This window comes from Mus musculus, chromosome 7 (genome assembly GCF_000001635.26).
Source record: "Mus musculus strain C57BL/6J chromosome 7, GRCm38.p6 C57BL/6J".
NCBI lineage: Eukaryota > Metazoa > Chordata > Mammalia > Rodentia > Muridae > Mus > Mus musculus.
In genome coordinates, this window is record NC_000073.6 from 4,426,148 (window position 1) to 4,447,408 (window position 21,261).

Sequence of the window (21,261 nt, forward strand, 5' to 3'; positions counted from 1 at the left end):
AAGTGCTGGAGTTACCGATATGTGCCACTACCCCTAACATGTTACTGTAATCAAACAACAAGCTTAAGAGTCTACAGTTAAAATTACACAGGAATTGGAGAGATCCTGATCCTAGGTCACGCTGGTTTTCTGTGGCAGCAGCTAGCAGCTTTTCATCCCACTCTGTCCTGAGCACTTCGGGGCTAACCAAGACAGGGTCTGCCAGGGTTTCCACTGGATCACAGCCACTGTCCAGCACACAAGGTGTCCACGGCTGCCCTTTCTGAGTCTGGCGAGAGCTTCAGACCCACACCATCCTTAAGGGAGCAGTGACCCTTTGCAGTTTGCAATCAAGAGCTGTCTGGTTCATTTGGTTGTCAACCTGACATTCGTAAAAGACAGAGAGAGACCCTCATGTGAAGAGCTGCTTAGACCAGACTGTCCTGAGGGATTGTCTGTGGAGCATTTTCTTGATTGCTAGCTGATGTAGGAGGTAGACGCCCACTGTGGATGGTGCCATCCTTGGACAGGTAGGCCTGCACAGGTACCTGGGACAGGCATAGTAATACATGCCTTTAATTCCAGGCATGGCAGATCTCTGTGAGTTCAAGGCCAGCCTAGTCTACATAGCAAGTTCCAGGAAGGCCAGGGTTACAAAGTGAGACCCTCTCTGTAAAAAAAAAAAAAAAAAAAAAAAAGATAATAATAATAATAATAAAAATAAAAGCAAGGTACCTGACATATGCCTGTGAGCACACCTCCATTGGTATCTGCTTCAAGTTACTGTCCTGAGTTCCTGCCCTGGCTTGCCTCTTCCATGATAAACTATAACCTGTGAGTTAAATAAGCCCTTTTTCTCCCCAGGTTGATTTTGGTCATGGTGTTTATCACAGCAACAGAAAGCAAACTAGAACAACAGCCAAGTCAGAGAGGAGGCAGGAGTATATAAGGGCCCACAAAAATCTATAGCTATGCCTGCTCTTTAACAGTAGACCAATCAGTCCACCACAGCAGCTTTGGTGTCCACTGTCTTTGGACACTGCCCATAACCAGAGTGACTGTCTCCCCTATCAGCCTCCCCTTTTAGATTCCTAAAGGAGGCACCTGATGGACCATCTCCCCAGTAACCAACAGAGTACATGGACCTGCCATCCCCTGAGCCAGTGCCTACCTGTGGTCCAACTCAATGTAGCCAGCTAACGATAAATGCTAGAACTAACATTGCCACCTAGAGGATGATGAGGGCATAGCAGCCAGCATCCACAGACTTGAGTTCTAACAGTGCAACACTGTCCCTAAAGGATGATGAGGACATGGCAGCCAACATCCACAGTCTTGAGATTCTAATAGTACCAATACTGCCCCTAGAGGATGATGAGAGCATGGCCAGCAGCAGTCTTGGTAACACAGCTCCATCTGGGTCTCTGAAGGTTATCTGGGAATGGCATGTCCTCTCCCAGGGGATCCATGAGCCATGGCCAAGCCCACCAAACGGGCACTTTCCGTCCAAAGTCTGCGGGCTACTTCCTCATCTTCAGCCTCAGGAGATGGAGCCTTCTCTCTGAGTCCATCAAAGTACTTCCCCGAAACATTCTCCAGTTCTTCTGCCACGGCCAGATATGTGCTGGGCTGGGCCGCCAGCTGGGGACTCTTGAACAGCAGCCAGAAGAAGGGCCCTACAATCAACCACAGAACAGTCAAAAATAAAAATCCCCTGCTCCACCCTCAGGGAACCCAAAACCCAGCCTTGGAGGCTGGAAGCTGCCCTGAAGTCCCAGGGAACCTACCTCCAGGCCTTTGTGTCTGCAGTTCTCTCTACCTAAATGGCCCGTCCCAGGCAACACCCCACAAATTCCTCCAAAAGGAGAGATGAATCCAAAAGCGGCCTCCTATAGGAAGCCTCCCTGAGTGTTCCCAGAAAAATGAAAGCACATTTTCCTCTATTCTATGTATTGTTCCTAGAAATAATCTTTTCCTCTCAGGCAGGGCATGTGTCTCAGGCAGAGCATGTGTCTCAGGCAGGGCATGTGTCTCAGGCAGGGCATGTGTCTCAGGCAGGGCATGTGTCTCAGGCAGGGCATGTGTCTCAGGCAGGGCATGTGTCTCAGGCAGGGCATGTGTCTCAGGCAGAGCATGTGTCTCAGGCAGGGCATGTGTCTCAGGCAGAGCATGTGTCTCAGGCAGGGCATGTGTCTCAGGCAGGGCATGTGTCTCAGGCAGGGCATGTGTCTCAGGCAGGGCATGTGTCTCAGGCAGGGCATGTGTCTCAGGCAGGGCATGTGTCTCAGGCAGGGCATGTGTCTCAGGCAGGGCATGTGTCTCAGGCAGGGGCATGTGTCTCAGGCAGGGCATGTGTCTCAGGCAGGGCATGTGTCTCAGGCAGGGCATGTGTCTCAGGCAGGGCATGTGTCTCAGGCAGGGCATGTGTAGTCCAGGTTGGCCCTGACCTCAACTCCCTATACAGCCAAAGATGAACTTAAATTCCTTCCCTCTGCCTCTATGTGCAGAGTGCTGGGAGGCAAATCCCAGTGTTTGATTTTATGTGGTGCTGGAGATCAACCCCAGGGCTCCAGAAAGATAGCCAAGCAGTTCGCCAACTGAGCGACATCTCCAGCCCTCGATTCTGTGGTCTTCTCACGCTAAAATTCTTAATACATGCCCACTAAGTGACTCGGGCATTATGAATGCCTGCCACAGTGCTCTGTTGACTCAGACTACATTCTTGTACTTCTTCTCTCACACCGTTGATCCCAACCGCAGCCTCTCCTCCCTTCACTCTCCCAGTTTGCCTTCCTGCTTTCCCTCTCCCTCAGATCCACTCCTCCTCTATTTCCCTTCAGGAAAGAGCGGGCCTCCCAGGAATATCAACCGAACACAGCATAACAAGACACACTAAGACTAGGCACAATTCCACATGAGCTGCACAACCATAGCATACACAGAGGACCTAGCACAGACCTGTGCAGGCTTGGTGATAGCTGCTTCAGTCTCTGTGAATGAGCCCTACTTAGTTGATTCTGTGGGCCGTGTTCTCCTGGTACTCTCAATCCTGCTGGCTCCTACAACTCTTTCTCCCCCTCTTCTCTGGGATTCCCAAGCTTCAAGAGAAGTGATCCCATGACGCTTTTCAACTGAAGCTCTCTCCACCTAATGTTTGGCTGTGGGTCAGACTAGAGTCTTGGCCAGACACTGTGCAGAGCAATTTATGGGCATACTCGGCTGATTTTCCCAGTGACTGTGAGGGTAGACCCATCATGGACCTGACACTAATACTCAATGCAACAAGCATGGCGAGGCATGTCCGTGATCCTAGCACTCAGGAAGTAGAGGCAGGAGGATCAAAATCTGGTCTATACAGTAAGAGGCTATTAAAACTAGGAGGTGTGGGCTGAAGAGATGGCTCAGTGGTTAAGAGCACTGATGCTCTTCCGAAGGTCCTGAGTTCAAATCCCAGTCACCACACGGTGGCTCACAACCATCCGTAATGAGATCTGACGCCCTTTTCTAGTGCGTCTGAAGATAGCTACAGTGTACTTAGATATAATAATAAATAAATCTTTAGGCCGGAGCGAGCAGAGGTCCTGAGTTCAAATTCCCAGCAACCACATGATGGCTCACAACCATCAGTACAGCTATAGTGTACTCATATATATACATTAAATAAATAAATAAATAAATCTTTTTTAAAAAAAGACTGGAAGGTACATTTTCCTGAGTCACTTAGTTTTGAGTGAAGCCAGGGTTACTCAGTACACAGCCTGACTCCAGGAGTCAAGATATATCCTCCAAGATAGTTTTCTTATTCATCAATGGGGCTCTAGCTCATTTTTTGGCTGATCTGAAGCCAGAACCACATAGAACAATGACCCATCTGCTACCCAAGGAAGACATGAGAGAGGTAAAGCCAGCAGCCAGGTGTGGTGGCACACACCTGTAACCCTAGCACTCAGGAGGTGGGAAGATCAGAAGTTCAAGACCAGTCTAGTCTCGATGAGACCATGTTGAGAAAAACAAAACTGCCAAACATGATGGCAATTTATTTAATCCCAACACTCAGGAGACAGAGGAAAACAGATCTCTGTGAGTTCAAGGCCAGCCTGACCTACATAACAAGTTCTAAGCCAGTCAGATATATATAGTGAAACCCAGTCAGAAAAATAATCAAAAAAAATAAAGTGACAGGCTCTGAGCAAAAGTCTCGGATCCCCCAGGAGAGAGGGCACAGGGAGAGGGCTCTGTGAGGGACACCAAGCTGGAAGGGACTCACCAAGCATGAAGCCAGAGAAGGCAGAGTTGTGCATGCCCGTATGTCGCCCCAGCTCTGTCCTGGCCACACCAGGGTGCAGTGCATTGACCGTCACACCAGAGCCTGAGAAAAATAGAAACATCGGTGGTGAGCGCTGGGGGGATAGTTCAGTTGTTTTTCAAATGAAAAGCCAAGTGGATGACACCCAACACTGTCCCCTGACTTACACCCACACACCCCACACACATGTGCACATGCTCACACACACTTGCAAACAGGCACTCACAAAGACTAGTGAAAAAAGACTAGGTGGCCCCACTCCACCCGGGGTCTTCCCCAGCCTGTGCTGCCTCCCACGCTGGAGCCCATATTATCCTCCATGCTTTGAAACCTCAGTTTCCAGTGGCTTCCCCTGACAAGGTGGCTCTGTCGTGTGGCTTCCCCTGAAGGCCTAATAGACCCACATTTCTGGACTCCAGCAGAGGACTGGAGTTTAAAATATTATAATTGTGACTATCCCCCAAGGGTGCCTGGCACTGTTTGCTGGTCACAGACAACTCTTGAGAAGCAAGAAGTCAGGGGGAAACTTTTTTAATCCCTGAGACTGGAAAGAATTGGGGGGGGCGGGGGGAACCATCTAGGAGGATGCCTGAATTCAACCCACTAATGCTGGGAGCAACCTCACACTGACCCAGTTGTGACACACATGTCTGCAAGCACTCACACATGTCCCTTATGGACCAAAACCACTCCCCGTCCCCAACCACAGATTTTCAGCACCAGAGGCTTAGAAGTCTATCCAAGAAAAGCAAGATCAGCATGTCTGATGAAGGCAGGCTGATTGAAACTAAAGAGCAATCATTAGAACCACGATTTATTAGTGATGTCTGTCTCTAGCACTGGAAGGGGACATGGTGGTACAGGTGCCATCCGTTTGACTACATTGTTTAAAGCTACTACTTGCCTCTTCATCACCAGCTCAGGGCTATAGAACTATCCTAGACACAGTGAAGAAGGAAGAAGATCAGAAAAGATCACCATCTACACACCTTGCAGCCGGTGGCTCAGCTCCTTGGTGAAGAGGACAACAGCCAACTTGCTCTGGCAGTAGGCTGCCTTGGTGTCATACTTTTTCATCTGCCAGTTCAAGTCCTCGAAGTCTATGTGCCCAGCAACGTGAGCCAGGGACGAGAGATTGATGATGCGTGATGGGGCCGAGGCCTTCAGCTTGTCCAACAGCAAATTTGTCAATAGAAAATGCCCTACATGAAGAACAAGAAAATATTTTTCCTCATGGCAATTATTCTTTCTCTACTTAATGTGTATGAGTGTTTTTGTCTGTATGTGTGCCTGCAAAACATGCATGCAGTGCCCGTGGAGACCACAAGAGGGCAGTGGATCCCCTGGAAGTAGAGTTACATATGTTTGTAAGAGACCATGACAAGTAAGTGTTAGGAACACCAAGCCCAAGTCCTTTTCAAGAGCAGCCAGTGCCCCTAACCACTGAGCTATCTCTCCAGCCCCACTATTTTATTTTTTCATACGCAGCAGTAGTGTAATCCTCCTCTTCCTCTAGATACCACACACTTTGTTGTTTTGTTTGGAGTTGTTTTGTTTTCAGAGGAGGAAAAAAAATCTTTATATTTAGGTTCAGTTGGTTTTTCTTTTTTTCCAAGTGTAATTTATTAGGGTAGGGGTGGGCACATGTGTCACAGCACGTGTCACAGCATGCATGTGGAGGTAAGGCCACCCTTCAGGAGTTGGTTTTCGCCTTCTATCATGTAGGTCTCAGGGATCAACCTCGGGTCGTGAGGCCTCGCAGGAAGTGAGGATATGAGGGCAAGCTGGCTCTGACATCTGATCTCAGCTGATCCATCTGGGGCGGCAGGCATCCCTACCCTCCCCCAGTGTTTCACACACATCCAGAAGCTGCACACTTGGTTGAAGGAGATTCCCTTCTACCTTCCATCAAGAGTGGATGAGTGTCTGTGCTCCTCCACTAAAGCCGCCAAGCAAGCTCTCAGAGAGGCGCAGGACACCAAGCCCAGTGTCTTAGCGACTGTTCTGCTGCTGTGAAAGTACACCCTGACCAAATCAACTCACGAGAGAAAGCATCTAATGGGGGGCTTGACTAGTTTTAGAGAGTTACTTTGTGGTAATCATGGTGGCAGGTAGTCAGGCACGGTGTCAAAGAAAGATCTGAAAGTTTTTCACACACACACCTCAATGACACATCTCCTCCAACAAGGCCACACCTCTTAATCCTTCCCAAACAGTTCCACTAACTGGAGACCAAGCATTCAAACATATAAGTCTATGGGGGCCATGCTCATTAAAACCACCACACCCAGGTTGGTTTGGTTTGTTTTGTTTTGTTTTAATCATAGCTACTTCTGGTGGTGAAATGATAGCTTCCCTTTCATAGCCTTCCTTCCTTTCTTCTTGCCTTCTATCAGCAAGAATGAGGATTTGGGAAGAATTCAAAAGTTTAAGGAAAAAAATCATCCAATTAATAAATAGGCTCATGAACTGAACAGACAGTTCTCAACTAAAGAAATACAAATGGCCAGCAAATATTTTAAAATGTTTTCTGTCTCTTTAGCTATCAGGGAAACTACTCTGAGATTTCATCTCAACCCAGGCCATCACTAAGAAAATAACTGACAAGTGCTGGCAAGGACGTGTGGAAAGAGGAGCCCTTACTCACTGCTTGTGGACAGTACACTGGTGAAACCACTATGTAAGTCAGTTTGGAGACTTTTCTACACAGGGCTACCATATGGCCCAGCTCTACCTCTCCTGGACAAAAACTCAAGGGACCACAGAGACACCTACTCATGGGTGCTTATCACCGCAATAAGTCCAATGGCCAGAAAATGGAGCCAGCCTAGATGACCATCAACGGATGAACAGATAAAGAAAATGTGATACCAAGACCCTGTATTCTGAGAAACAAACAAACAAACAAAAACCAGGCTAAATGGCATATACATACAACCCCAGCACCTAGAAAGTGTTCACAGGTGTTTACAGTCATCTTTACAAGTTCAAGGCCAGCATAGGTCTCAAATGAGATGCAATTGGGACAAGAGCATGATGCAGTAGATATGGGTAGAGTCAGAGAGAAATACTGGATAGATAAAGTCATTTTATTTTATGTATTATGAAATTCTCAAAGTTAAATTAATTTTATCTTTTTAGTTCTTTGAGACTGGGACCTGGGCTAGAGAGTTGGCTCGGAGGTTAAGTGCACTAGCTGCTCTTCCAGAGGTCCTGAGTTCAATTCTCAATAACCACATGGTGGCTCATAACCATCTATAATGAGATCTGGTGTCCTCTTCTGGCCTGCAGACATATATGCAGACAGAATGCTGCATATATAGTAAGTAAGTCTTTAGAAAAAGAGAGAGACTGGGACTCACTATACACAGCCTTGAACAGTCTGGAACTTGCTATGTAGACCATGCTGACCTAGGAATTAATAATAATCCACCTGCCTCTGTCTCCCTGGTGCTAGGATTAAAGACATACACCACCACCTGGCTGAAGAATAAAAAAATTAAACATTTGTGACAGATACATGCAATGGAGAAATAAGAGGCCATAAAAAATTGTAATCAGGGCTGGAGAGATGGCTCAGCAGTTAAGAACACTGGCTGCTCTCCCAAGTGACTCAGGCTCAATTCCCAGCACCCACATGGTTGCTCTGCTCACAAACCTATCCTACGGGATCTGATACCCAATTCCAGCCTCACAGGGCACCAGGCATGCACGTGGTACACAGACATACATGCAGGCAACACCCAAATGCAACGAATCAAGAAAGAGGTGGGGGGAGGGGGAGGGGAGAGGAGAGAGAGAAAAGGCAGGCAGGCAGGCAGGCAGGCAGGCAGACAGACAGACAGAAAAAGAAAGAACACAAGAGAAAGTAGTCACTTTCATTGTCAACCTTGTACAATGTAGCCTGAAAACAGAGCCTCAAAGTGGAGCCGCATAGGGCCTGTTGGCTGTGCCCCTGTCTGTAGGAGTATCTTGATTATGATCGCTGTTGTGGGAAGGTCTTCTCTGAAAGCGGGAGTTTGCTGTTTGCTCCTTTTGAGCCCTGTACTAAGAGTGAGGAAAGCTAGCTGAACACTAGCATGCACACATGCATCTCTCTGCACTTGACTGCAGATGTGCAGTGACTAGCCACTGCAGGTCTTGGCTGCCTTGACTTCCTCAAGTGACGGACTGTAACCTGGAACTGTGAACCAGACAAACCCTTTCTCCCATAGCTGCTTTTCTGCCAGAGTGTTTTATACAGCCACAAAAATAAAACTATGAAAGGGGACTAACTGGGGGAAGAAAGAGAAGGGTAGAGGGGAAGCTAAGTGGGGGAGAAGAACAACCGAGACCAAGGTATGAGGGCACACACGCATGAAAATGCCATCATTTATATGACCTCAAAGTAATTTTTAAAAAGTAGAAGGAAAAAGAAATGAGGATTCACCCAGTCTATGGTACAGACATATAGGTTAATAAATTTTAAAAGAATGGAGCAAGATTCCACACACACCACAGAGTGGGTGACTCCACATCAAGAACCAATTCTCATCCCATGTAAAACCAGCCCAGGCCTCACCCAAGTAGTTGACACCAAACTGCATCTCAAAGCCATCCTCAGTGGTCCAGTGTGGGCACCGCATCACGGCTGCGTTGTTGACCAGAATGTCTACTCGCTCCTCCTCTAGAAGACATGGGTGAGGTCAGATACATCAAGATGCACTCCACCCCTGCCTGAAGGTAGGACAGTGTCCCACACACGTTCCTGTCTACCTGGCGCCTGTGAAGGTGGATCTTTGTAGAGATGATCGGGTGCCACTTAGGTAAGATCATGGAATGTGTTGTGATGCAACAGAGTTGGTTGCTCTCCTCCTAAGGGAGAAGGGCCAGGCTAGAGACAGAGGGAGGATGCTCTGTGACAAGAGGCCAAAGGTGAGAGTGATAGAAGTTACTGGGGGAAGGTCTTGGAAACTACCAAAGTGTCCTGAGTTCTAGCCCCACTCTCTGCTTGCTCACTTAGTCAGCCATGATGTGAGCAACCTCTACCTCATCTTCCCACAGCCATGTACTGAGTCAGATCCCTAGGAGTTCAACACATAACCTTGACTGTCACAGAGATGATCTAGATCGAGTGAGGTCCTCGGGGCTAGGGATACAGCTCAAGTTTACTGCTTGTGTAGCATGCACCAGGCTCTGGCTCCCTTCCCCAGTACCATATGAAACAACTCTTGTGAAATACCAATAATCCATACGGGAAGAGGCTAAGAGGATTAAAAGGCTGGGGCCATCCTATATAGACAGGGAGTTCAAGGACAACCTGGGCTAGACACCTTGTTTCAAACGAACATAAAAGGGACTGGAGTTAGTAGTGCATGCATATTGTTCTTAAAGAGGATCCTGGACACTTGGTCTGGCTGACATCACAAAATGCTACAAGCCAAGCAACCTGAACAACAGAAATTGGGACTGGAGAGATGGCTCAGCGGCTAAGCCACTTGCTGATTTTGAAGAGTACCTGGGTTCAGTTCCTCGCACTGATATGGTAGCTGCCCTAGGTGGTTTTATGTCAACTTGACTCAAGCTAGAATCATCTAAAAGGTGGAAACCTCAGTTGAGAAAATGCTTCTATAAGATATGGCTTCTTAATTGGTGATTGATAGAAGGCCCAGCCCACTGTGGTTGGTGCCATCCTTGGGTTGGTTGGTGGTCCTGGGTTCTATAAGAAAGCAGGCCAAGCAAGCCATGAGGAGCAAGCCAGTAAGCACCACCCCTCTATGACCTCTACATCAGTTCCTCCTACCTCCAGGTCCCTGCCCTGTTTGAGCTACTGTCCTGACTTCCTTCAATGTTGAAATATAAGCCAAATAAACCCTTTCCTCCCCAAATTGCTCTAGGTCATCGTGTTTCATTTCAGCAACAGAAACCCTCACTAAAACAGTAGCTCACAATTGTCCATAACGCCAGTTCTAAGGGATCCAATGCCTTCTTCTAGTCTCCTTGTGTACCAGGCACAAACGTGGTATACATAAATACACGCAAGCAAAACACTCATACAAATAAAAATAAATAAATCTTAGAAAGGCAGTGGTGGCGCACACCTTTAATCCCAACACTCTTGGAGGCAGAGGCAGGAAGATCTCAGTGAGTTTGAGGCCAGCATGATCTACAGAGTGTGTTCCAGGATAGACAGAGAGATGCTGTCTTAAAAAAACCTACCCCTGCCAAAAAAAAAAAAAAAAAAAAAATCTTTAAAAGAACCAGAAATGGATGGCCAAGATGCTGAGAAGCCAGGATCAGGACCTTAGAAAGAGCTAGACCAGCTGGGGCTGACGAAGAGAATCTGCCCCAGGCCTTGGCTAGTAGATGGCCAACTCCACCCATCATCTTCCCTCTGTGCACAGCCCTCTGTGTCCCAGTTTCCCATAATGAGGACACCAGGGATACTGACCTAGGGCCCATCCTGATGACCTCACTTCAACTTGATAGCCTCTACAAGAGCCAATCTCCAAACAAGGTCACCTTCTGAGATCCTAAGAGTCAGAGCCTCCCCCATGGCGACAGACTGAAGCCATAACACTTCCAAGAGAATGTCAGCGGACATAAGGAATTGGGTGTCTCCACCGAAGAGATGTGGACCAGGATCTTATTTGTCACCCAGTGGGTGAGTGGAATATAAGGCACCAATGACGAACACAAGCTCCAAGCCGCAGGTGGCAGTGCAGGCTACCAGGGAAGCTGGGGCAGGATTACAAGTTCAAGGCCAGCCAGGGTCATAAAGCAAAACCTTGTCTCAGGGCTGGAGAGATGGCTCAGAGTTTAAAGCACATACGGCTGGCTCTTGCAGAGGAGCGGACTTCAGTTCCCAACAGTCACACCCATCAGGAGTCCCAGCTTCCTGCAACTCCAGCTCCAGAGTACCCATTGCCCTGTCCTGGTCTCTGCAGGCACCCGTACAGACACACGTACAGACACACACTAATATAACCAAAAATAAATAAGTAGGGGCTGGAGAGATGGCTCAGTGGTTAAGAGCACTGACTGCTCTTCCGAATGTCCTGAGTTCAAATCCCAGCAACCACATGATGGCTCACAACCATCCGTAATGAGATCTGATGCCCTCCTTTGGTGTGTCTGAAGACAGCTACAGTGTACTTACATATAATAATAAATAAAATAATGAATAAAGTCTTTAAAAAAAAAAAAAAGAACCACTGTCTAAAAAATAAATAAATAAATAAATAAATAAATAAATAAATAAATAAGTCACTGCTGAGCCTAGTGGCACAGGTCTTTAATCCTGGCACAGAGAGACTGCTTCTCCTTTTAATTCAGCCTGGGACCCAGCCTATGGGATGATGACCCTGCCCAGTCAGAGTAGGTCTTCAGTCTTCTCATCCCAATTAACTGCATTTGGAAACTCCCTGACAGACGAGCCCAGGAGTTTATCTCCCAGGAGATTCTAGAACCAACTACCACCCATGGACAAAGTCCCAGGTTTGATTCCCAGTTGGCGTGGGGATGTGGGGAGGGATGGAGGCACATCCTATCTGCAACCAGGCAGACAAGAGTTCAAATCTTAGCTCTGAAGCCTGATATGGTGGCTCAGCCTATAATCCTGGCCAGCCTAGGCTACAGAGTGAGACTCTGTCTGGAAAAAAAAAAAAAAAAACCTGACTGGATTTTTGACACTGGCCAGTTCACATTGCTTCTCTGAGACTCAGTTTCTTCCTTTATTAAAAAGGATAACAGAGCTGAAGAGATGGCTCGGTGATTAACAGCACTGACTGCTCTTCCAGAGGTCCTGAGTTCAATTCCCAGCAACCACATGGTGTCTCTCAACCATCTGGGATCTGATGCCCTCTTCCTGTGTGTCTAAACACAGCTTCAGTGTTCTCATACAAATAAAATAAATAAAACCTTTATAAAGGGGGGCTGGAGACATGGCTCAGAGGTTAAGAGCACTGTCTGTTCTTCCAGAGGACTTGAGTTCAATTCCTACCAACCACATGGTGGCTCGTGATCACCTGTAACGAGCCTCTTCTGGCCTGCAGGCATATATCCAGGCAGAATAACTAAATAAACAAAATCTAAAAAAATAAAAAAAAATAAAAATGGATATTAGTACCTGCCTGGTAGAACCATGTAATTACTAGTTAATCAACAAGTATTTTCTAAGCACCTATTATTGGACACTGGAAATACAGGGTGGACAGGAGAGTTGAGGTTACCGCCTTCCTGAAATGGATATTCCAGCAAGACTGAAAACCAAACACACTCAAAAGAGAACTATCCTACTTCATCAATAAATAAATTCTGACCATAGATGGTTTCTCAGGCTAATAAGTGCTTTCATTTTTAAAAAATAAAAATAAACTCTCTTGGACTAGAGATGGCTTGGTAGCTGAGAGTACACACTGCTCTTGCAGAGGTTCCAAGCACCCACATCAGGCAGTTTACAACCTCCTGCAACCCCCGCTACACAGGAGAGGGATCCAAAACACCCATGTTCACAGACCCATAGAGATACACAGAATTAAAAGTAATGAAACGTTTTTTACAAAGAACTCACCAGAGGTAGCTGTTCTGGGAAAAAATGGGCTGGAGAATGGTTCAGAGAGCAAAGGCGCTTGCCGACACCATGGCACAAGCGGACAGACACACACACACACACACACACACACACACACACACACACGATAAATAATGTAAAACATATATATCAAGAAAAAAGCCAGAAGTGATTGCTGAAGGGTGGTAATCGTAGCTATTCAGGACACTGACTATACAGCACAGCTCCGAGCCAGTCTCAAAAGTTTTAAAAAGGGCAATGGAGACAGATGGCTAAGGAGGGAAAGGCACTTGCTGCCAAGACTGACTTCCTGAGTTCAAGCCCCAAAGCCACATGATGGAAGCAAAGAACCAACCCCTCTGACCTCCACACATACACTGTGGTAAATGTATGCACACATGTGCACACATGCACGCATGCACTGACTGCTCCTGCAAATTGTCTCTGATCTCCATATGTGTGCTGTGAAACATCTACACCCACAAATGCTAGATGGATGATAGATAGATAGATAGATAGATAGATGCATGGTAGATAGATACAGAAACACAGATGATAGATGATAAAAATATACATACATGATAGGTAGGTAGATAGATACATGATAGATAGGTAGGTAGATAGATAGATAGATAGACAGATACATAGATAAATACATAGATGATAGACAATACATACATACATGATGGATAAATACATAGATCTACAGATACATAGATGATAGATACATACATACATATATACATACATGATACACATATACACAGATACACAGATGATAAATATATACATGATAGATAGATAGATAGATAGATAGATAGATAGATACATACATACATACATACATACATACAACCACTGACAGATGGATACATGGGTGGATGGAGATGGATAGATGGATAGATAGATAGATAGATAGATAGATAATTACAGTAAATATAACTTAAAAAGTTAACACATGGCTGGAGAGGTGGCTCAGAGGTTGAGAGCACTGGCAGCTCTTCCAGAGGACCTGGGTTTGATTCTCAGCTCCCACATGCTGGCTCACAGTCATCCGTACAGTCCCAGAGGCCTCTTCTGGCCTCTGCAAGCACTGTACATGAGTGCTGCACATACATGTGTGTACCTATACACATAAATAATTTTTTTTCTTTTTTCTTTTGTTTGTTTTTTTCAAGACAGGGTTTCTCTGTGTAGCCTTGGGTGTCCTAGAACTCACACTGTAGACCAGGCTGTCCCCAAACTTAAAGAGATTCTCCTGCCTCTGCCTCCTAGGTGCAGGGGTGATTAAAGGCACACTCCACCACTGCCCACAACACATAAATAATTTTTAATAAATCAATTAAAATAAGGAACACACTTTGTACTTCCTGGCAGTTGCTTCAAGATGGAGCTATGGGGCTGGAGAGATGGCTCAGCAGTTAAGAGCACTGACTGCTCTACCAGAGGTCCTGAGTTCAAATACCAGCAACCACATGGTGGCTCACAACCATCTGTAATGAGATGGAGTGTCTGAAGACAGCTACAGTGTACTTACATATAATAAATAAATCTTTTTTAAAAAGATGGAGCTATGGCCCTATTCAAAATACTGATACGTGACAGTTTGACATCACCTAAAAGGTTGTCACCCCTCATTGTGACAGAAATACAGAATTTGCCAGATGAGCCCTGGGATTATCCAAGGGCACTCACAAGAAAGCCCCAGGCACTGCCCTCGAGCAGCACACACATCATCATGTGACCTAATGCATAGAGCGCTTCTGACTCATCGTCACTGCCCTCACATCACCAGAAAGGCTGGGAGCAAGGATGAGTCGGTGTCCTGCCTTCTCCATTACCCTTCAACTTCAGACCCAGTTCTGAAATAAGCGCAACCTCATCCAGCTGCTAGCCTTGCGAATTGCTACACGGCAGCACGGTGTCCCACTCCCCAGATCCGACTCTTGGTTCTCCATTTGACTCCTGTCTCCCAATCACACTGTAGATGCTGTGTTTCTAATCACTGTAACACATCCCCACCACTTGGTCCATCCTTCATCCTGCACAGTCAGGATCTACTCTGCGATGAACTCCCAAAAAGATGTCATGGGGCTAAGTGAGAATGGAGCTCAGGGGTAAAGCATTTGCCTAGAGTCTCCAGGTGAGAAAGCAGCAGGGCATTGCCTAAAATCCCCTACTGGGGGGCTGGGGGTGTGGCTTAATGGTAGAGTGCCTGCCTAGAGTTAACTAGTAACGGGCTGAGGGTGTGGCTCAGCAGCAGTCTTTAACCTAGCATTCACAAGGTCCTAAGTGCTATGGCACAGTAGTGCACACTTGTAAGCTCAGCTCTCAGGACTCTGTGGCAGGAGGATTTTGAGTTTAAGAGCAGTTTAGATAATACATAAGACCCTGTCTCAAAAGAAAAAAAAAGCCTTTTCAAGAAGCATGTTGAACTCCTGACTACTGAGATATCGTGTGTAACATAATGAGTTAAGATGGGGACAGGGACAGGTACGGTGGTGCATGCCTTTAATCCTGGCACTCAAGAGACAGGGGCAGGTGGATCTCTGTGAGTTCCAGGCCAACCCATCTACATAGACAGTCCCAGGCCTGCCAGAGCTACACAGTAAGACCCAGTCTCAAAAAAGTAAATTAATAAAAATGTTCATCTTTTCATTTTCTTTTTAAAGTGGTAAGGGGAGGTGTATATGCCATGCCTTGACTCATCCAATCTTCAGAAGCCCCGACCACAACAAAAGTGACCCTCTGCAGAGCAGGGAGACTTCTTCCCCCCAAAGGCCTTCAAGCTCGAACATCAACTCTCTTCTGACTTTAAACTCAATCCAGTCTGGAACCTCAAACCTCTGCATAGGACCTGCAGGTCCTGGGTCTCTAAGCTGCGAGCTCTGGGTCTTGTCAGCTCTACAACTAGGTGAGCCAATTCCTTGTAGAGTGTGTGTGTGTGTGTGTGTGTGTGTGTGTGTGTGTGTGTGTGTATAGACATATTCATTCATAAATATATACACATTCACATACATACATACATACATACATATCTTTAAGATAAAATATCACCATAACCATGGCAACTTACAATTTATTGGAGGTTTACAGTTTCACAGCATCAGTGTTCATGGCCACCAAAGTGAGGAGCATGGCAGCAGACAGACAGGTATGGGGCTGGGTCAATAGCTGAGAGCTTCTATCTGATCCATACACACGAGGCAAGAGAAAGCTAACTGAGAATGCTGTAGGCTTCTAAAACCTCAAAGTTCACGCTCAATGACACTCCAGCAAGGCCACACCTCCAAATCCTTCTCAAACAGTCCTAAGAACTGGACACCAGCATTCAGACACACGGGCCTGTGTAGGTTATTCTCACTCAAAGCACTGCTCCCTCCAACTCTGAGAGAACGTCAACAGTCCACAAGCCAGATCATGATGGACTCTCACAAGCAGGCACAGCTAGCTGATCTTATGAAGAGAACCGAAAGCCAGGTAGCAGCTACATTTAGCCAGCGGACGCCGTTGGCCAGCCTCTGCTCCAGAGCTTACAGGCTTTAGGTACCTCAGAGGCTAACCTGAAGCTACAAACCTTGGCTGGAAAAGTCAATGTCCTCTTGCCTACCTTTAATGACCTTCCTTGCAAACTCTCGGATGGACTTGAGGGAAGCCAAGTCTAGGCGTTCAGCACGTACGCGGGGATTCAAGGTCTCTCCTCGAATGTCCTTTGCAGCCACCTCGCACTTCTCCATGTCACGACAGGCCAGAATGACGTTGCCTCCTGGAACAGGAAAAGAGAACACACATCTGTCCAACAGAAATCAAAGCATACACTCACCTTAAACCTGCACACAGTGTTCTCAGTAACATAGTCAATAGCCAAAAGATGGGAACTCAATTACTCCCAGGCTTGGTGATGTAGACCTCGAATGGCAGTGACTCTGGAGGCTGAGGCAAGAGGATTGCAAGTTCAAGGCCTGCCTAGGTTACAAAGTATGTTCAAGACCTGCCTGGGCAACTTGGTAAGAACCTGTCTCAAAAAAGTCAAAACAGGGCTGAGGAGGTACTTCAGCAGCAGAGCACCTGCCTCGAATCCCCCAGTGAAGAACTGAGGGTGTGGCTCAGTGGTAGAGTCCACAATCCCCACATGAGAAGCTGGGGCATGGCTCAGTGGTAGACCACCTGCCTAGAATCCCCCAGTGAGGGGCTGGGGTGTGGCTCAGTAGTAAACCACCTGCCTAGCAAACAAGACACCGTGGGTTCAATCCTCAAAACACACACACACAAAATAGCAAATGTCCACCCACTAATCAATACATAAACCAACTGCAGTCTATCCAGGCCATAGCATACTCTTCAGCCATAACTGTAGTAATGTACTGACATATGACAAGGTGAATGGACCTGGAAACTCTACACTCAGTGAGTCAGACATTCATACATGCATTCATTTATATGCAATGTCCAGAATAGGTAAATCCACAAAGAGAAAGGATGCAGGTTTCCTGGAGCTAGGAGATTTGGGGGAAGAGGAGCTGTTATGAAAATATTCTAAAGGCGTGTGGGAAGACGAAAACATTCGAAGGACGTATGGAAATATGCTACTGTTGTTCTGAGAAATGCCACCAGAGGCTATCCTCTGTCCTCCACAAGGATGTGCACGCATATGCACATGTGTACCCACCTCCCCCCTATACACACAAAGCAAACATATCAAGATATGCAAATACTGAGGCTGGCAATTGGCTCAACAGGCCACAGCACTTACTGCTAAGTCTGAGGACCAGGGTTCAATGTCAGGACCTACAGAGCAGAAGGAGAAAACCAGCTTCCATGGTTGTCTACACAGATGGCAAACTCAGACCCACTCCAGCCCAACATACACACACTACATAATAAAAACAGGTTTGGTTTTGGATAGTTTTGAGAATGTGAATTATGTAGCTGTTGGGGTGTGTGTGTGTGTGTGTGTGTGTGTGTGGTGTCTGCCTTTATTCACTTAGCACAACATCCTGTAGAATCATCACACAGAAGCATGTCTGAATTCCTTTCCTTTTGAAAGCATAGTAATATTCCACTGTATGGATGAGCCGTATTCTGTTTATTTGTCTGCAAATTGACACCTGGAATGCTTCTGCCTTCGAGGTATTATAAACAAGGCTGCCATACACAACATTGTGCACACAACAGTGTGCACATAACTCTTCAAACCCCAGAGCAGGGGCTGCTCTTACCTCTTTTAGCCAGCTCCAAAGCAGTTTGTTTCCCGATGCCTGTGTTGGCTCCTGTCACGATAACAGTCTTCCCAGGTATGGTGGCCTTGCTGGGACAAGCCCCACCAGCGACATAGTCCCTGAAGGTGAGAAACAGCACAGTGAGTTCTGTCTGCCTCGTGCCTGCCTCAAGATTTATGAGCTGGGGCAAAGCACTCGTAAGCTCACATCCATCACCAAAGCACCCAAACACACGGGAGTCCTCGTCATGGCCTCAGAAAAGGATTATACGTTGGAACATCTCCAAGAGGTAACAATCATTTATTCATACTTTTATAAAAACAAAAGACAATAGCCAGAAGTGGTGGTACACACTTGCAAGCCCAGTACTCAGGAGGCAATGGCAGGAATACCAGGAATTTAAGGTCATCATCCTCGACTACAGAGCAAGCTCAAGGCCAGCCTAGGCTACATGCTGCCTTGTCTATAGATGGATGGATGGATAGACAGACAGACAGACAGAATGCATGACGTTGGAAGGAGCATGTGTCAGAAGGGGTCCATGGAAGTTGGAGAACAATGATTGGGAAGCGGGTGTGTATACATCAAGAAGCTGGAGAGATGTCTCAGCAGTAAGAGCACTGCTGCTCTTACAGAGGACCCAGGATCAGCTCCCAGCACCCCACACGGTGACTCACAATAACTCCAGTTCCACGGGATCTAACATCTTCTTTTAACCTCCGAAAGCATAGCATATGCATACATGCGGGGGGGGGGGGGGCGGGGAGGGAAACACCTCATGTAAGCTGTTAGCGGTGACAGACACGCATGTCCTTGGTCCCAGCACTCAGGAGGCAGAGGCAGATCTCTCGTGAATTCAAAATCAGCCTGGTCAATATAACGAGTTCCAGGCCAGCCAAGGCTTCATGGTGAGACCCAGTCTGAAAAACGCAAGGAAGGAAAGAAGGACGGGGGAGGAGAGGAAAGGGAAGAAAGGAAGGAAGGGGAGGCAAACAGGCTGGGCAAAGAGGAAAGGGTAGAGAAGGAGTGGTCCAGAGATAAAATGAGCACAAGATCCATGCTCCACCCCTTCTCCCTAGGTGACCTTGAAGAGGTGACCCGCCCTCCTCTCCCGGAAAAGCCATACTAGTGAGCGGGAAGAATTCGTCCGAGGACTTAGGACAAGGGATACTTCTCTGGCCTTGTTTGGCATTCCCCTGTCGCAAACCTACCACCAAGCGCGCAGAGAAGACGCGCAGACTCACTTGAGCAGCACGGTGCCGCCGATCACCGTGCCCACTACGGACACCGGCAGCAGAAAGCGGCTCATCCCAGGCTGGGGAAAAGGGTGTCCGTGGGTCTGCACTCCAGGCCACTCCGCGGACGAACGCGCTGCCCAGGAACCCACGTGCGCTCGAGTAGCGTGAACGTGGAATCACACAGCCACCAGAACCCGGCTATGGGGAGTGACCAGATGTGGAGGCGGGGCTTTAGGAAGTAGGCCCATGGCGCACTTAATGCTGGGAAACGTAGTTTCTGGAGATGGAATGCGGCCGAGGTTGACAGGCGTGTCAGCTACCAGATCAAATGTCATCACACTCAACCAATCCAAGGGCGTCCTGAAGTTCGGGAAGAAAAAGAGAGAGAGAGAGAGAGAGAGAGAGAAAGAGGGGGGGAGGGAGGGAGGGAGGGAGGGAGGGAGGGAGGAAGGAAGGAAGGAAGGAAGGAAGGAAGGAAGGAAGGAAGGAAAGAAGGAAGGAAAGAAGGAAGAAATAAAAAAAATAGTAGCTGGGTGGTAGTGGTGCTCGCGTTTAATCCCAGCATTACGGAGACAGGAGCAGGCAAACCCATAAGTTTGTGGCCAGCCTGTTCTACAGAGGGAGTTCTAGGAAGCCAGATCCATGCAGAAGAATACTATCTGGGAGGAAGAAAATAAATAAAGTAGATAGATAGATAGTTTGGTACCAAGCATTTCCATTTCCAGACATCGAGACCCTGTAGAATGAACCATGGTTTTTCTCCTCTAAATAATAGTTAATGGTAGCACTTTCTGTGTAGGCCTTGTGAAGGAGGGAAGAAGGCTGGGACCTGGACCCCTGGGTCTGAGGGAGGAGGGTGAAGTATAGATTCCTGAGTCTGAGGGAGAAGGGTAGGATTTGGACTCTTGTGTTTAAGAGTGGAAGTCTGGGGTGTGGGCTTTGGATCTGAGGGAGGAAACTGAGACCTGGACCATTGGATTTGAAGGAAAAGAAGGATACTGGCTTTAAAACAACAGTGAGATGGTGCATGGGGTAGAGACACTTGTCATACAAGCTTTGCAACTTGTGTTTGATTCCTAGAACATGGTGGAAAGATAAAATCAACTCCCAAAAGTTGTCCTCTGACCTTCCACCACGGCATGTATGTGTCCACACACTTATACACCAAAAGGAAAGAATAATATATTTAAAACATACTAAAGTGTTAGTGTCTAGAAGCAGGAGAGGAGGAAAGGAAGACAGACAGACAAACAGACGAACGGACAGAAGGAAGGAAGGAAGGAAGGAAGGAAGGAAGGAAGGAAGGAAGGAAGGAAGGAAGGAAAAGAAAGGAAGTTAGGAAAAAGGCTATAGACAGTGGACAAATACATCCTGTCACTAGAAAATGTCAGCACACTTGACACCTGTTTGTCTTCATGAAGGTGACAAGGAGATAAATATTTTTCAATTATCAGATTGGCAACATTATAATAAATATTCAGTGTTGGCAAGGATCAGGGGAAACTCCCTGTTGGTGGGAGTCAATTATCTGGTGTTCCTGAAAGTCTAGTCAGACACCTGTCACAGGATGATCCGTGTATACTATTGACCCAGACATTCCCTTTGTAAGAAGTTATACTTAGGAAATGATTGGTCATTCCAAAAGAAAAAAAGAACAACTGGCCTTAGTGTGCACTTGTGAGTGCTCACTCACAACTTCTTGCAACTTACTTAACACCTCTTGTGTTCCAAGCACAGCTACTGAATTCAATCCTTACCACACAGTTTCCCTGACAGTAACAGTAAAGGCTGATTCTCCTGGGACTGGAAAGGTAGGTCAGTGGCACTTGCTGCTGCTGCAGAGGACCCCAGCACCCAACAACCATGTCTAACTCCAGTTTCAGGGATTCAGACGCCCTCTTCTGGCCTTCCCAGGCACTGCACAAAAATGGCTCAGAGACAACTCAAGCAGGTACAACATTCACACAT

General features: G+C 46.9%; 1 protein-coding gene across 10 annotated transcripts in view; it reads right to left on the minus strand.

Moving 5' to 3' along the window:
• Window positions 1–21,261, minus strand: part of Rdh13 (retinol dehydrogenase 13 (all-trans and 9-cis)) — a 45,616-nt gene that overhangs the window by 483 nt on the left and 23,872 nt on the right. The window contains exons 2-9 of one of the 10 annotated variants that reach the window (XM_011250412.3): window positions 19,300–20,504; window positions 18,831–19,052; window positions 18,056–18,174; window positions 16,447–16,602; window positions 8,847–8,951; window positions 5,275–5,487; window positions 4,247–4,348; window positions 1–1,655 (exon numbers count right to left, since the gene is read on the minus strand). The exon at window positions 1–1,655 is cut by the window's left edge and continues 481 nt beyond it. In XM_011250412.3, the coding sequence (XP_011248714.1) occupies window positions 1,411–1,655; window positions 4,247–4,348; window positions 5,275–5,487; window positions 8,847–8,951; window positions 16,447–16,602; window positions 18,056–18,174; window positions 18,831–18,835 (945 nt within the window). In that variant the 5' untranslated portion in view covers window positions 18,836–19,052; window positions 19,300–20,504 and the 3' untranslated portion in view covers window positions 1–1,410. Of the gene's footprint in view, window positions 1,656–4,246; window positions 4,349–5,274; window positions 5,488–8,846; window positions 8,952–16,446; window positions 16,603–17,589; window positions 17,625–18,055; window positions 18,175–18,830; window positions 19,053–19,266; window positions 20,505–21,261 lie in introns of those variants that run through there. The other 9 variants (XM_030241978.1, XM_030241981.1, XM_030241976.1 and 6 more) reach the window with 9 other exon arrangements.